The 17,468-nt window shown below is 45.3% G+C and overlaps 1 protein-coding gene across 1 annotated transcript in view; it reads left to right on the forward strand.

Annotated features, from left to right (window-relative positions):
- Positions 1-2,528: 2,528 nt before the first annotated feature.
- Positions 2,529-17,468, forward strand: part of NDFIP2 (Nedd4 family interacting protein 2) — a 54,198-nt gene continuing 39,258 nt past the window's right edge. Inside the window, exon 1 of the mRNA XM_066622184.1 lies at positions 2,529-2,969. Coding sequence (XP_066478281.1) covers positions 2,928-2,969 — 42 coding nt within the window. The 5' untranslated portion in view covers positions 2,529-2,927. The remainder of the gene's footprint in view (positions 2,970-17,468) is intronic.

Here is a 17,468-nt window from a genome sequence, read left to right on the forward strand (position 1 = left end):
CGTCTCCCACTTCCTGCCCACCCGCTTACAGGCCTGCCCGCCACCTGCCCTCCCCCTGCTCCGAAACTCCTTCTCCCCGCCTCCTCCCCACCCTCCACCCACCCTCCCCAGACCGGTCAAGCTCGACTAGCACAAACTCACCTGCTGCCACCACTGTGGAGGCTGGATCTGTCCTCTGCAGGTTGATGCACCTCTGTGTGCTGGCACGGCTTACTCAGAAGGAGGTGCAAACGTACTTTATGGCACGTTTGCAACCCTCTTGGACCAGCTCAAGGGACTTGCGCTGGCTCAGGGCGCACTTAGGATTGTGCCCTGATTGTCATTGGGGTTTCAAGGAGTTAGTCAGGCCCTATGGATTCTATGTCCGATGTGGGCTCAGTGCTGGCAAATCTCTGATGTTGCCGCTGAGAGGGTTTTTTTTCATGAACTGCTCAATAGTGGGGCTACAATATTTCCTAGTGAAGTTTCAAACAAATGAAAATGTGATTTCCTCATAACCAAGAAACATTGTTACAGCTTTCTTGGCAAGTCTGTGCCTTTTTGAGTGCAAGTGTGCATTTGAGCAGGCACAAATTGTTACGTGTCAGAAAGCTGAACTAGAACGGTTCATTAGAAGAAGAAGAAGAACTCCTTAAGGTGTAATCCTATACACCAGTGTTTCTCAGACTGTGGCTCATAACCCACTAGGTGGGTTGCAAACCAATTTCAAGTGGGTCCCCATTCATTTCAATATTTTATTTTAATCTATTAGACTTGATGCTACCATAGTACGTGACTGCATTTGCGGAAATGTGACAGATCTGTACTTTTAACAGGCTACTATGTCTATGCTTTTAACAGTGATAGTCAATGGGACTTGTGTAAGTCAATAGGACAATGGGACAATGTGTAAGTGTGGGTGGGATTGTAGCCTAGGATTGTTAAAATTTTTCGTGCTTGATGATGTCTCTTCTGGTCATGACATCACTTCCAGTGGATCCTGACAGATTATCATTCTAAAAAGTGGATCCTGGTGCTAAAAGTCCGAGAACCACTGCTATACACACTTCCTTGGGAGTCCCATTGAATTTAGTGAAGTTTGTTTCTGAGTAGCCATGCATAGCATTGTGCTGTTGGTTACTTCTTACACCTCCTTGAAGTATCCACCACGCTATGTTCACAGGAATTTTTTGTAGCCTGAAATGGTACAGGCTACAGCAGGGGTGTCAACCTTGTTTAATACAGTGGGCCAAATAGCATTCATAATGCCTGCTGAGGTTCAGAAGTTACTATGTCATTAGGCAGGAAGTGGTGTCATTAAACAGGTCATAACCAGAAGTAAGCACTTTTTCTCCCTTAGGAACTCATTAGCTGCAAATGACAGAAGAGAAAATACGCGAATCTTGATCATATTTTCAAGATATAGGAGACTCAGTTGTCATGTGGGATGTCCTCTCAGCAGTGACACCTGAGCAGCTGAGAGCTCAAGGGCCAGATAAAAGGATACATCTGGCTGCCAGGCCTTATGTTTGACACCTCTGACCTATAGTATCAAACTTGTTTCATAATACTAATAATACAGGTATTTACAAAGGGCTGTAAATAATAATAATAATAATACAGAGGGCTGAAGTTAGTATTTATGGTGCTTGCCTTGGGCCGGAAGTGACATCATTAAGCAGATGATGGCCAGAAGTAAGCACTTCATTTGTTCCTACATGGAAACTCATTAGCTGTAAATGACAGAAGAGAAAATGTGCAAATCTTGTTCATAATGTCAAGTTATGAGAAAGCCCAATTATCACATGGAGAGCCCAATTCTAACAGGGGCCAGAGAAATTGCTTCTGGGGCCATATCCAGCCTGTGGGCCTTATGCTTGACAGCCCTGGTCTACAGTATCCCCCCTACCCTTAGGATTCAAGCAAGGACTTGCAGTGGGTGGGAAGGAAGGGGAGGCCCTGCCTCCCCACCAGAGTCCTTTGTAAAGCGCTGCTGCCCTGGGAGCCACTCACGCACTCACAAACCAGTGCTTTGCACGTGGGTTGAGAGTGCTTGAGCACCTCCCAGGGCAGCTGTGCTTTTCAAAGGACTCCAGTGGGGAGGCATTGCCTCACCTCCAGGCTGTGGCAGGGAGGCACTGCCTCCCCACCCACCACACCTCTCTGTTTTTGAGCACCTGAATGGGAAAATGAGGCCACAGTTTGCAAGTGGGGGGAGGGGAGAAGTAAAGATGTGTCAGGCACTGACCATGAGGAGAATGAGAGCCCCCAAGCTTAGGCATGACTACTCAGGAGTAAGCCCCATTATAACCAATGGGGCTTACTCTCCAGTTAAGTGTGGATAGGACTGCAGCCTGAGAACAGAATGGAAGCCCCAGGCTGCATTCCTACCCACACTTACCTGGGAGTAAGCTCCATTGACTACAGTGGGACTGACTCCTGAGTAGGCACTGAAAGGCTTGGGCTCCCAGCCAACTCTGGCCACACTCCTCTAGCTGTGTTTAAGTGGCACTGGGTGGAGCGGCCCTGACCGTCAGGGGAGCGGCGTGCGCAGGACGGGGCTGCCGGGGAGCTCCTGGGGATGGCCCAGCGTGTCCACCCCGGCAAGGAGGCTCTCCCTCCCTGGGAGGGGCGGGGACGCGTGGCGAGCCGTGCGAGGAAGTGGCCGCCCCAGAGAGCCGGCCCCGCCTCGCCGCGCCGAGAGCTTCACTCTGTCACTTCAGCTCACGTCCGCTTGCCTGGCTGGCTGGCTGGCAGGGGGGCGCCGGGCCTGGCAGAGGAGGAGAGCGACGGAGGCGAGCGGGGAGGCTTCCTGGGACCGAGGGGAAGAGGCGGCGGCGGCAGCAGCAGCCCCGAGCCTCCCCCAGCCGCTCCGCGGAAGGCGGCGAGAGGCCACCGAGCTGAGGGCGGGCGCGGAGGCCACCAGGCCGGAGTCGGCCGCCGCTGGGATGGAGCACCACCACCACCAGCCCGCCAGTCGGTACCAAGTGGTGAGTGGTGGGGCGGGGCAGGCGCGGCCTCGGCCTCGGCCTCGCCCCTTGGCGGGGGTCTCCCGACCTCGCCCCAGCGCTGCTGGAGGAGGGCCCAGGCCGCCCCGCAGCCCGAAGGCTCGGGGGACAGCAGGTGGGGGAAGGCCGAGGCTGCTTCTTATGTAACAGTGAGGCTGCGAAGGGGAAGAGGAGGAGGAGGAAGTGGAGCGGAGCTGGTCTGTGCCTGTATTTCCTCCTCCCCTGCAGCTCCTGCGCTTGGGACTCTCGGGCTGAAATCCTGCCCTCGCTTACTCCGAGCTTACTCCCGGGAGTAAGCTCCACTGACTGTAATGGGGCTTACTTCTGAATAGACAGGCCTAGGCTTGGGCTCTCAGTCAGCCAGGTTCTTCTTTTTTACTGTACGTGTACTTGCCTGGGAATACGTCCCACTGATTAGAATTTGGCTTACTTCTGAGTAGACACGCAGAGGATTTGCCCTAACGCTGCCAGCCTATCCAGCCTGAACTGGGAGTAAGTCCCACTGATTAGAATGGTACTTACTTCTGAGTAGACATGCATAGAATTAGGCTCTGAAACTGCCAACTTATCCAGCCTGAACTGGGAGTAAGTCCCATTGACTAGAATGGGACTTGCATCTGAGTAGACATGCATAGGATTGGGCCCTGAAGCTGCCAACCTATCCACTTTTACTTCAGAGTAAGCCTCATTGACTGTAGTGGGACTTCTGAGCAGACATGCCTGGGTTCAGGCTTTTAAAGCTGCCATCATGTCCAAACTTACCTGAGAGTAAGCCTCATTGACTCTAATGATTAGGACTGACTTCTGAGGAGACATGCATAAGATTGGTCTCTAAAGCTGGTATCAATGCATAAGATTGGTCTCTGCACACACTTACCTCTGTGTGAATGAACCCTTTTGTATACACAACCCAGGCAAGGCCACCCTTATGAGTAAACATGCCCAGGTTTGTGCTTTGTAAGGTTGCAGAGTTATGTACTGTACCTGTATCTTGGAGGGCATAAGCCCCCCCCCCCCAACTGAACAGTGTTCATTCAGGTAAGATTGAACTATTGTAGGGTGGTGGATCTATTAAATAATTGTAGAGTTGAATAATTGCTTTTTCAGTTATGCAAATATATGTAAATTGACTGGATTATTACCCAAATCTTTTCTTTTTGTGAGTTAGTGAAGTAAGTGTGGGAGAATTTAGGAATCATAACTGATAGTTTATTGTTCAGACAGGCGTATTTAATACTTCAGCATTTCTATCCTGTTTGGTAATGTAGCAAATAAGCATTCAGATACAAGGAAGTGTGTTGTTGCTGAAAGGCCTACTGATTAAAATAGACTTCCCCCTTTTAATAAGCTAGAGCTTTAATTGACTAATCTACCGATTATGCCAATTCAAGCTTGAGCCCTGTGGATAAGTCCATTGTCAGGTGCACCCCCTGTTTATAGTGACTTGCCCTTCCTCTCAGAGCATCCCAGACCTTTATTGCACACACATACACAAAATCTAGCAAACTTACTTCTGCATGGGATTTCTGTATTGCAGTGGGGATGAGTGGCCAGAAATATATATCTAGCCCAATACATTGTGGTAAAAGAGAGACAATGAAGGAAAGGTAAAAAGAACTCTTTGTTTGAATTGTGGTTTTGTTTTGAGAAAATTGTTCAGATCTTTGGGCTGTGGTAACTAGATTCTTATGTTTGTCACAACAAATATTTGAGTCTTACAATGTCATCCTTTGCCCTCCCCATAGGCAGCTGACTTGACATGTCTTACTAACTCTGTGTTTTAAACCCTTAACTTGCTGCTGTCCTGTCAATGCTATCCCCAGAAATAAGGCATCTACCTATACAGTGGTACATTTTATATTTTGAAGCCAGGGCTAGTCCAGCACTGTGATTTTAAAAAAAAAAAATTTGGGTCACTTGAGTATGACATCATTGTGATAGTCTTTTTGCAAGTCGCTTTAAGAAAGGCTTGGAGCTGTAAAACAGGATATAATTTTTAAACAGAATCCTCTTAAGAGCCTCCTGGCAGATCTTATTATGGCCACCCTTCCTATAGCCATTATTTCTTTTTTTATACTATCTTGCCCCTTCCACTAAATTTATGCATGTCTGTATGGTGTCTTAAGAGTGTCACTGTGCATGAAACATGTTTCAAGAAGGACTTCTTTATGATATTTGTATCAATAATGCGTATTAAAAATTTACTTAAAGCAGGTCCTATTTTATATATATGGTTTTTTTTTAATGAATAAGGGCCCAATCCTATCCAATTTTCCAGCACCAGGTATAGCCACAATGCAGCCCCAAGGTAAGGGAACAAATGTTTCCATACCTTGAGGACCTCTTTGACTGCCTCCCCAACATAGGACCCCATTGGTATTGCAGCACCGGCACTGGAAAATTGGATAGTTGGGCCCTAAGTCTCTCTGCACCTCTGCTCAGACTCCCTCCCTCCCAGTTCAATTTTATGTGGAGAAAGAGTAAATCTATATGAGTGTTTGGAACATTTTTTTTCACCCCTCACTGAACCTCTCTGACAAACTGATAATAGCATTTGTTTGTGCTGAGAAAGTGTAGGTGGTAGTTTCCTGATTCAGCTGGCGGTAGCTGTACTTACGTCACAGTTGCTTGTGAGGATTGTATACTCAGCTAGTATAAAGAAATAACCATATAGTTGTTAGTTTGATCCTTGCTTACACGCACAAGTGGCTGATGGTTTTGTTTTGAGGGGCACTGAACACTTTCACCTTCATTGCTGCTTCATGTGTGTTGTGGGTGGGAAGGATGGAGGTTAATATATTGATCTTTTTCCAAGAGAACCTTGACAGACTCTTAACCCATTTTTGCCTGGGTATACACATTTGGTCCCTGTTCCATATAATGCAATGTTGGGCAGAAATTTAATTGGATATAAATTTAACTTTAAATCTGGCTTGGGATTGAGACTTTGGGCAGTGGAAAAAGTGTGTGAAAATGTTCTTATGCCTCTGACTTTATGTATCATTTCTGTTCCATGTATTTTTCATAGGGATATAGTTCAGTGCAGATCGCTGAAGTGATTGGTAAAAATGCTGATGTAGGTTAAAATATCATTATTCATACATAGTGTATAGAACAGAAGATGTATATGGAGTTGGAAGGGACATATAAGATCATTGAGTCCAACCTTTTGCAGTGTAGGCTATCTACATCTACATCCCCGATAGGTGGCTATCCTGCTTAATGTTGTAGATTTTGGGAGAATAAATTGTATCTCAAGATGCACATAGATATGTAATATTCAGTTTGAATGGTGCACATCATGAATCTGCACTATTTAGTCAGATGTCCAACCTTCCTTGAAATTGATTTTGGGAGCAGCTGGTTTTTTCTTTTCTACAAGCTGGTTGTGCAGATTACTGAGTGCTTGCCCTTGTTACAATCATGAGGTTTGTATCTACCCTCACCCCCAGTTTCAAGTAAGTTTTCAAGATTTTTTAAAAATTGCCTTTATGTTTAATGCAAGCTTCTTAAATCGTTTCAACAAGCTGAAAGCCTTTTCAAAGCATGGGGGGAAACTTGAAAATTAGTGGAGAATTTGGAACCAGGTAGACATCTCTGCACATCATCAAACTGAAGCTTATATTTTGTGTTTGTCATGGATATTTTGTGGTTCTTCATGGAAGTTTCAAGAAGTGTCCAACATCCTGCAGGTGTTCGATAAAAATTGGTATACCTATCTTGCACCACTTGAGTAGTTCCTCTGTTGATGGAGAGCAATAAACATGAACAAGATTCTCTCATAGGAAGCAGTATTTTAAAAAGCTGCTTTAAGAACAAATATTTTCCTACCACCTGTAATAAAATATAGTACTAGATTTAGGGTGCAATGCAGCACCAAGGTACTAGATTTAGGTAAAGGCAATGCTTTAGGTACTAGATTTAGTACCAAAGGTACTCATATATTGGCAACCTTCAGTCTCAAAAGACTATGGTATCGCGCTCTGAAAGGTGGTTCTGGCACAGCGTCTAGTGTGGCTGAAAAGGCCAATTCGGGAGTGACAATCCCTTCCACACTGGGAGCAAGTGCAGTCTGTCCCTGGTCTATCTCCCTGGCTATGGGCCTTCCTTCTTTGCCTCTTTGCCTCAGACTGTTGGCCAAGTGTCTCTGGGAAAGGCCATGCTGCACAGCCTGCCTCCAAGCAGGCCGCTCAGAGGCCAGGGTTTCCCACTTGTTGAGGTCCATTCCTAAGGCCTTCAGATCCCTCTTGCAGATGTCCTTGTATCGCAGCTGCGGTCTACCTGTAGGGCACTTTCCTTGCACGAGTTCTCCATAGAGGAGATCCTTTGGGATCCGGCCATCATCCATTCTCACAACATGACCGAGCCAACGCAGGCATCTCTGTTTCAGCAGTGCATACATGCTAGGGATTCCAGCATGTTCCAGGACTGTGTTGTTTGGAACTTTGTCCTGCCAGGTGATGCCGAGAATGCGTCGGAGACAGCGCATGTGGAAAGCGTTCAGTTTTCTCTCCTGTTGTGAGCGGAGAGTCCATGACTCACTGCAGTACAGAAGTGTACTCAAGACGCAAGCTCTGTAGACCTGGATCTTGGTATGTTCTGTCAGCTTCTTGTTGAACCAGACTCTCTTTGTGAGTCTGGAAAACGTGGTAGCTGCTTTACCGACACGTTTGTTTAGCTCGGTATCGAGAGAAAGAGTGTCGGAGATCGTTGAGCCAAGGTACACAAAGTCATGGACAACCTCCAGTTCATGCGCAGAGATTGTAATGCAGGGAGGTGAGTCCACATCCTGAACCATGACCTGTGTTTTCTTTAAGCTGATCGTCAATCCAAAATCTTGGCAGGCCTTGCTAAAACGATCCATGAGCTGCTGGAGATCTTTGGCAGAGTGGGCATTGACAGCTGCATCGTCGGCAAAGAGGAAGTCACGCAGGCATTTCAGCTGGACTTTGGACTTTGCTCTCAGTCTGGAGAGGTTGAAGAGCTTTCCGTCAGATCTGGTCCGGAGATAGATGCCTTCTGTTACAGTTCCAAAGGCCTGCTTCAGCATGACAGCGAAGAAAATCCCAAACAAGGTTGGTGCAAGAACACAGCCCTGCTTCACGCCACTTCGGATGTCAAAGGGGTCTGATGTGGAGCCATCAAAGACAACAGTGCCCTTCATGTCCTTGTGGAAGTATCTGATGATGCTGAGGAGCCTGGGTGGACATCCAATCTTGGGGAGAATCTTGAAGAGGCCGTCCCTGCTGACCAGGTCGAAAGCCTTCGTGAGATCTATGAAAGCTATAAAGAGTGGCTGTCGTTGTTCCCTGCATTTCTCCTGCAGTAGTCTAAGGGAGAATACCATATCGGTGGACCTGTTGGCTCGGAATCCGCACTGTGATTCTGGATAGACGCTCTCTGCAAGTACCTGGAGCCTCTTTAGTGCAACTCGGGCAAACAGCTTTCCTACAATGCTAAGGAGAGAGATGCCACGGTAGTTGTTGCAGACACCCCTGTCACCTTTGTTCTTGTACAGCGTGATGATGTTTGCATCCCTCATGTCTTGAGATACTCCACCTTCTCTCCAGCAGAGACAGAGGATTTAGGTACTAGATTTAGGTAAAGGCAATGCAGCACCAAGGTAAAGGAACAAACATCTCCTTACCTTGCGGAGGCCACTGTGATTGCCACCCAGCTGCAGGATGCAGCACATGCCCTATTAGCACAGATGTGTCAGTGCTGGAAAGTTGGTTAGGATTTGGACCATAGATGATATTCTTAGAGAAGATAGTCTTAAGACATGTTCCTCAGCAGTTTGTGTCCAACTCTCTTACCAACTATCCTTTCTAGATTTAGTGCATAATAGTGGAAATATTCGTTCTAATGTCAAAGCAAAGAAGTTATTTTCCCTTCTAGATTGTGTACTGTGATGCAGTGATATAACACAGGGGTCTCCAAATTTTTGGCCAGAGGGCCGCATCAAATATCTGGCATGGTGTGGAGAGCCGGAAAAAAAATTTAAATATAAAATTTAAATAATTAAATTAGATATGGAACTTAGATGAGTGAATAAATCAATGAATGGGCTCATTCATTCAACCTCTCTGGCCCATAGAACACCCTCCAGACACAATCAGAGCACAGTTCTGGTCATGTTCAGTTGAGTGGGCCAGAGACTTTCAGGGGACAAGAGGTTAGCCACAGGCCGGAAAGAGGCTTGCTGCAGGCTGCATCTGGCCCCTGGGCCGGGGTTTGGAGACCCCTGATATGACACAATTTTGATTTAAACCTTTTAAATAAATTGCAGACTGATTAGTTGCCATAATTATAAAATGTACAGTGGGCCCTTTGTATCTATGGGAGTCTGATTCTGGGACCCTGCACGAATGCCAAAATGCACAGATGCCAAGTCTGCAGATGTAATGCTGAGAAAATGGCAGAAATTTGTGTAAATTTTGTTAATTACCTGAACTTGTGTTAATTGGCTAAATTTGCATGAATGGCACAAATGAGGTGGGTCGTGCAGCCAGAGAGCTGTGAAACAGTGGGAGGCTACAGCAGGGTATATGAAAAAAAAATATTTGTGTATATTGTATAGTGTACTTTCAATTTGCAGATGGTTAAATCCGTGGATGCGGAGCCCAAGGATATGACAGGCCCACTGTATTTTCAGGCTTTCAGGCTTTACGTCTCTTTTTTTTCTCTTGTTGCATTGTTTATATTCACATTTTCCTTTTTTTAAAACAGTAAAAGGATTTCTTTTAAAATATTTCGAGATGGGTCTGTCTTTATGATCTGAAGCCATGACACATTGTAGCCAGGTCCTGGTTGAATCAACATTGGAGGTGCTTCCCTTCTCCTTTGTTGTACAATTGGACCGCTCTGCCCACACCCTCCACCAAGTACTTACTGGGCAGATAGCTGTTTTCCATGATATGGAGAATAAAGTTTATGTTCTCTAGTAGGTAGCATCATATATGTATGTCTATCTCAATAGAATATTGATTCTGAATCAGTTGCAGAGATCAGGTAGTTATTAAGCATAAAATAGTACCTGGATGAATCAGTGTGTGATACTGATCTATCTGGGTCAGTGTCAAATGAATACATACACTTGTGCAGTACAGTCATGTGCTACTGAAGGCTTTAGAGGAGAAAGAAGAGGTGCATGTGCAATAAGAACCTTGAGCTGCATCCTGAGAATCATTGCTTCACTACACTGGGTGGTCATCTTTGTATTGTCCACCAGGTCAATTATCTGACAATTTGCCAAATGGATTTCTACCCAGCTGCTTGAGCATTGTAATACCACCAAAAGTGTGAAGCAAGAAACATATTGTAGTTATGCATGCGGTTGAGTGCTGGGATAGTTTGATAAGTTTATGGGTTGTAAATCATTACAGTTCCTAGGCAGCTCCTTACTCTTCATCTCAGACCCTCAAGGTAATATGTAATCATTCGGGTAATAATAATGCTGGCCTACCTTATGGGGTTGTTGTAAGGACAGCAGGCAGCCCAGTCCTAATCTGTGCTGGAACAGATAGGCCAACTATTTATTACCTTGTGTCATGCGTCAGTCACCCCTATGGGACTACTTGGATCTGTGCTGGAGGAATCACTGGTGCCAATCCAAGCAGTCTGGTGTAATGTTGGGCTGGCTGGGAGGAGGCTTAGGATCCAGCCTAAGGTGCCGTGGCCATTCCAGTCATCTTCCTAGGCCCAGTCTGCCCACCGGCCCTCTCCCCTCCTCCCTCTATCAGCTGGTGTGAACTTACTGGGTCCACCGCTGGATCTGGTGCCAGCCTAGCCAACTCATGAGTATTGGAAATATGCATTATGGCATGTTTGTGACATTTGTAGGCCAGCACAGGGGACTTGTGCTGATGAAAGAGGAACCCAGGATTGTGCTCTGAGATAGCTTCAATTACTTATATATGTGTAGTAGTTATGCTATGCATTATACTTATGTGTAAGTATACATGCTATGCATTATATGCTAAAGCAGTGGTCCTCAAACTGGGTATCGCAGTTCCCCAGCCAGAGAGGCCTGACCTATGCCCCCTTAAAGGGTAGGGAGGGGGGGAAGGCAGCAACACGATGACCAGGATTGCATTGCTTTGGAGGAGCGCAGGGGCTTGGCTGGACTTACCACAGCCTGCTGCAGCCTCCCGGGGGTGCAGGGAGCCCCACACCAGCCTCCACAGAGCTCCCCAACATACTGAGACAGTGAAAATAATGATCGCAATCCACATCCGGTTTCGTGATCACAAACTGGAAGTGGGTTGCGATAGTTAGTTTTGCATTCTCTGCATGTTGGGGAGCCCTGCTGAGGCTGGCGAAGGGCTCCCTGGACCCCTGGGAGGTTGTAGCAGGCTGTAGAAAGTCCAGCCAAGCCCCTGCACCCCTCCAAAAGTGATGCAATCCTGACAAATGTGTTGCTGTCCCCCCTCCCCTGCAAGAACTTACAGCGGGGCTTGAACTTCCTGGGAGTTTGAGAACTGCTGTGCTAAAGTAATTGTGAAATTATAAGTATGGCAATATAATTCTTTGTATTGTAGTGTTTTATCTGTTTTTTCTGAAATGGTGTCTGTTTACTGTTGTCTACAGATAGTTTTTCCATGTGTCATCTTTCCGAAGCACCTGAAAATTGCTTCACTCTCTGCAACTTCCTTGTATCATATTTTGTTTCCTGGACTAGCATTTCAGAAATGTATCGAGAAAATGAGGCAATTGCTAGTGTAGTAATCTACATTGACCTTGGATATGCATTCCTACGAATCAAGTGTTAATAAAACAGGGAGGAGAAATCCAGAATACAGTGTTTTATTCTTTTGCCAACTTCCAAATGTAAGGAGAGATAACACTGCATTCACACATTAGTGCTTTGAAACAGTACTCATTTTTTCTAAGTGAAAATCTTCCTTCCTTTTAGGCATAGCCTCTCCCTCATAGCATGGCATTATTCCACATTAATGGGCTACAGGTCGGTCATGGTATGGTCTGCAGCCAAGAAACTTTCAGGTTGAAAGTTGTGGTATGGGATTTTAATACACTCAGGGCTGAGTTGTGGTATGGGACTTTATTACACTCAAGTCATTACTGTATTTTGGTTCATGCTGTGGATGTCAGCAACTGACAGTTTATACATTTTATTTGTAGTTTTTGGTGAGTTCAAGCAATTGCTGGTAGAGAGATTGCAAGCATTTAGCAATTGTAAGCGGTTTAGCGGTTGTAAGAGTCGCAATTTTGGACATGCAGAGTGCCAAAAGCACTTTGTTTGAGGCAATTGCAATAGTTTTCACATTGCATTCCTTGGAACCCTATTGGGGTCTCACTGTTGGCAGATGTAATAATGGTGGGTGAGCTTGCCTAGTGCTACAATTTCTCCTTCAGTATGCGCTCACCTAGGAATTATGAATGTATTCTATTTTGTGCACTCAATTCATGCTGGACCATGTTGAGGTCCAGTGGGTCTAGCCTTGTGCTCTAGAACAAAGTTGGGCTGATTTTAGTCTTGCATAAGACTACATGTCTTAATTAGCATCCTCATGATTCTCTGATGTGTGTTGCATACTGAGAACTTTTATTAGCAATGCAGTCCATAATTAATTGGCGATAAGTGATCCAAGAATATCAGCAGTGCTTTGCTAGATCATTCTGTGTAGTCCAGCCTTTTTAAATTCTTTTTTTGCAAATGCCCAGCAGGCACAAATGATTTCATCAGAAATTGCCATGTGGTCCAGTGGTGGACCACAATCTACCCATTCCTACCTTAAAATACTCTGTAGAATCCTCTGTGACTTGCAAGCATATTAAAGAATATGTCCATGTTAACTTATCTGCCAAGAAAATAGGACATTTGAAACTCCTTCCTTGTTTTCTTAGGGGAGTAGTGGTTTGCTATCTGCAGTCCCTCACACATACATCATTTTCTCTCATTTGCAATGTTTTCCAAGATTGAGTTTCACAAGGAAAAATGGTTTAAAACATTAAAGTTGTTCCTACTGTCCTGGAAGCATCTAGGGCTACAATCTTAAACATACCTGTCTGAGTGCTATTGAACAAATTTGGACTTGCTGCTGAATAAACATGTATATGATTGATCACATGTAAGTCTATGATCAAGTTTTTGCTTGAACAGTGCAAGATAGATTTTTATTTTCATGTTTTGCCTTCTTTTCCTGATCTCCAGTTGTTGAAAATAAACTGTACAGTAGAGAGTTAGGATTCCAAGAATCTGCATTCCTTTAAACATCTCAGTATTTAACATGTTGTAACAGAATGAAAGATGTATGACAGAAGTTGTATGTCCTTGTGCACTTTGCACAATTCATACTAACACACAAGCCTTACTTATCAGCAGTTTCCGATTATTCAGATCTAGTTAGCAAAGTGTTACTAAGCTCTGTTCACCAGCAAAGCCACCTCAGGCAGGAATGCTGCCTGTGGGCCCAGTCCTATCCAATTTTCCAGTGCCAGTGCTGCTGTGCATATGGGGCATGCACTGCATCCTGTGGTGGGGAGGCAGTCACAGAGGCCACATCAAGGTATGGGAGCATTTGTTCCCTTAACTCAGGGCTGCATTGTGGTTGCACCAGTGCTAGAAAGTTGGATAGGATTGAGCCCTGTGTGTTCTCTGGCCTTCCTCCTTAAGGTTGTACATCTAGTCAGGTGCAGCTGTGCTGCATGTATATGCATTCATGCATACAGTGTCTTCCTGGGTTAATTCTTAAAGGGGTATTAACCCCTTTTTTGTGTAAATGTCATCCGGAAATGTGAAGTATACTAGCTTCATACATATTGCATTCTGTTGGCAAGAATGTCACCCAGTTCCAGGAACAATATTTGATTTTTATTTCCTGCTTCCTTTGTCTTTTTTTCCTTGTCCCTTATTAGTCAATTTAATTGTAAACACATGTCCACATCTTTAATAGCAAAGAACACTTATTTAGAAATCACTGCCTTGCTTCTTAATTTACCTGGTTTATTTGTCATTGTAAAAATTTGCAAATCGTGGTTTTATCTTAATTACTGAAGCCAAATAAGACTAAGAATCTCAAAAGCATAATGAGATCTGAGAAATACTTCACGTCTGTTAGGAATTAACTATATAGATAAGTAGGTCGGAAAACAGTGAAGCATATCGTATGTGGAATTTGTTTTGAACTTGTTGAATTTCTTCACTGTTGTCTTTGTCACCCTGGTCAGACTAGATAGCTATGGAGAGCCGTTGTGACTACAGATCAGTGCTTAATGAGCAATGTGGCTTTCTTCTGTGCAAGAGTGTGCAGCTATGAGATTCAGCATCTGTGACCCTCGCTTTCAAAGTAATTTGTCATGTACTAGCATGTCATTTTTTTCCAGAGTTAAATTTGTATATAGTACGTGAACATCTGCTGGCCCAAATTTATGTTCTGATTCCATTGTTCTCGTAGTGATTTCCATTTGTTCTGCAGTGCAAAAGCAGGAGATGCAACTTTCTTGTTTTGAAGATATGATTTTCTAATATAAGACTACTAAAAATGACAGCTACTCATAGGAATGAGTAGCTGTCATTTTGTCATGTCAAAAATGACAGCTACTCATCTCCTCTATGGAGAACTCGTGCAAGGAAAGCGCCCTACAGGTAGACCACAGCTGCGATACACAGGTAGACCACAGCTGTGATACAAGGACATCTGCAAGAGGGATCTGAAGGCCTTAGGAGTGAACCTCAACAAGTGGGAAACCCTGGCCTCTGAGCGGCCCGCTTGGAGGCAGGCTGTGCAACATGGCCTTTCCCAGTTTGAAGAGACACTTGGCCAACAGTCTGAGGCTAAGAGGCAAAGAAGGAAGGCCCATAGCCAGGGAGACAGACCAGGGACAGACTGCACTTGCTCCCAGTGTGGAAGGGATTGTCACTCCCGAATCGGCCTTTTCAGCCACACTAGACGCTGTGCCAGAACCACCTTTCAGAGTGCGATACCATAGTCTTTCGAGACTGAAGGTTGCCAACTACTACTACATAGGAAATGTTACAGAAAGGGAGAAAGGTCATAGATCATTGGTAGAGCACGTACTTTATGTGTTGAACTTCAGTTTCTGCTTATGCGTAAAAAGCTTCAGCTGTGTGGAAAGAATCAGTTCCTGGTATCTCCAGGTATGACTGGGGAAGATGCTTATCTGCAATCCTGGAGAGTGACTTGAGATAAGGAAGTTTTATGTGTAGAAATCCTGACTTTGCAAGGGACACAGGTGGGTGATTCTCACTAGAGACATATCAACTGAATTGCTTCTGGTTTTTTGTATTTTCAAAGGAAGAACAGCTTCTGGTTTTTGTATTTTTAATGGAAGAACAGCCATTTGTATCTGATCCAGTAGCTCCTTGTACAATGTGAGATCTGTTGTTTATGTAATTAGGCTGCAGTATTCTAACCTGAATGATAGGTGTTAGGTTGATTTAAGATTCCTTTTAGAAAATGCAAAGTCTGGAATGTTCTTGTTATGCTCTGAAACATTTTCTTTTCTAGCCCTCCCCACTACAAAATCTAGGTGTGTATAAGAGACTTTAAACACCTAAGATCTCTGTTTTATTTTGGATCTCCTTTTTCCACTGTTAAAAAGGAGTTGTATAATAAGACTAGAGCAGTCAAAGTGAATGTCTTCCTGGAAGAGATGCAGGTATGTTAAGCATTCATTCCGTTCTAGCCTAGGGCTGGAGCTGGTGGTGAAGATCTGAAGGGATGGTAGTTTTGTGTACGTATCGTCTGTTTTCACCGTGAATGCATGAAAATTTTTCAGGTGATGAAACACATAGAACATGCCTGTGAAATGAGTTAACCTCAAACACCCTTGTCTCTTCTTATGTTACTGTTTTCCTCTGTCTGCGTCCAGGTCTGCCCAAATCCTGGCCCGCGGGCCACTTGCGGCCCGCTGTGGGTCCCCATCTGCCCCCCATGGGGTCCCCCCATCTCCACTGGGCACTCGGCCCTCTCCCCAGTCCACGCTGGCTCGCCGTGCGAGCTCCGCGCCTTGCTTTCCCTTGCTGCCGCTGAGCTCAGTGGCAGCGAAGGAAAGACAAGACCAGCGCATGCGCAGGGCCTTTTATAGTGGGAAGGTCACATGAGACTTGCAGGTCTCCTGTTACTTCCCACTATAAAAGACCCAGCGCGCTTGCCAGCTGGTCTCTCCATGCCTTGCCCATGTGCTCAGGTGGGCTGGGCTCCACTCAGCTGGGCTCACTCCACTCCTGCAACCCGAGCCAGGGGAGTGCGGGAGAGAGAGAGAGATCCCGTGGGAGGGAGGATAGCCCAGCCCAGCCTGCAGCACATGCCTCCGAGGGAGGGAGGGCTGGTTGGCAGGCCAGGAAGGCACTCAGGCGGCGGCAGCAGCAGCAGCAGCAGCAGCAGCAGCATGTACCACCCCAGCTAGCGAGGGAAACAAACGAGGAAAGGAAGGAGGGAGGGCGAGGGGGCAGGTGGGGGCATGGTGCATGCATGTGAAAGTGTGGAAGATCCCCCCCTTTGTGTGCATGAATGAGATCATAGACTGGCATGAAGATCTTCCCCCCCCCCTTATTAGGGTGAATGGAATCATAAACTGGCATGAAGTTCCCCCCCCTTTTTTAGGGGGAATGGAATCATAAACTGGATTGAATTCATTCATTTTCCATCTCTAATATATTCATGTACGTTAATTTATTCAAATTTGAAATGTACATTTTTTTTCCGGCCCCCGACACAGTGTCAGAGAGATGTTGTGGCCCTCCTGCCAAAAACTTTGAGCACCCCTGCCATAGAACGTTAAAGCTCCTTCTCTCCCCAGCCACCCCTTTAACACAGAAGGCCTTTGTGATGCAACAGCAGAAGGGCTGGCCATAGTTCTAAGCTCTGGCTTAAGTGTAGGATGAGTGATTCTGAATTTCAGAATTGGCAGCTGTATCTAGAAACATTTCTGGAGCAGGTGTCTTTCCGCTTAGGATCCCTACAGTCACTTGCTGAAGATGAAGTTGGAACTAGGACTACAGCCAGCAGACCTTCTCATTTACCGGTAATAAGTCGAGCTCAGAAGGCCAGACTTTTAGAATTCATGCCTGACCTGGTAGTCTAGAGGCCTACTGCACTTGCATTGGCTGATCATATAGATATACACATCTGAACAAAACCTTGTCAGGCATTCCCTCACTTGCTCCTCCTTGCTGCTGCTCTCATTTTAAAGAAAGAAAATTGAGCACAGAAGGGAGCGATTTTGCCAACCTATTTTTGTTCTGCTGGGAATTTAATACAGCCGTAATTAAGCTGTAAGACTTTGGGTGCAGTCACTCATTGATTTTAACCACATACAAACATTTGTATTTCTGGGTCCAGTCTTCTGGAACATTTCTGAAGAACTGTAATTCTTCTCCCTCTTTTTTTTATGGTGTTCTTCTTTGTTTTTAAGCAAGTTTTTAAGAATCCTTTAAGGTTGTGTGTCACCTTAATCACCATGGCAGTTTTTCCTTTTTAAATCTTCCACTTCCTT

Source organism: Tiliqua scincoides, chromosome 3, assembly GCF_035046505.1.
Source record: "Tiliqua scincoides isolate rTilSci1 chromosome 3, rTilSci1.hap2, whole genome shotgun sequence".
In the NCBI taxonomy this organism is placed as follows: domain Eukaryota; kingdom Metazoa; phylum Chordata; class Lepidosauria; order Squamata; family Scincidae; genus Tiliqua; species Tiliqua scincoides.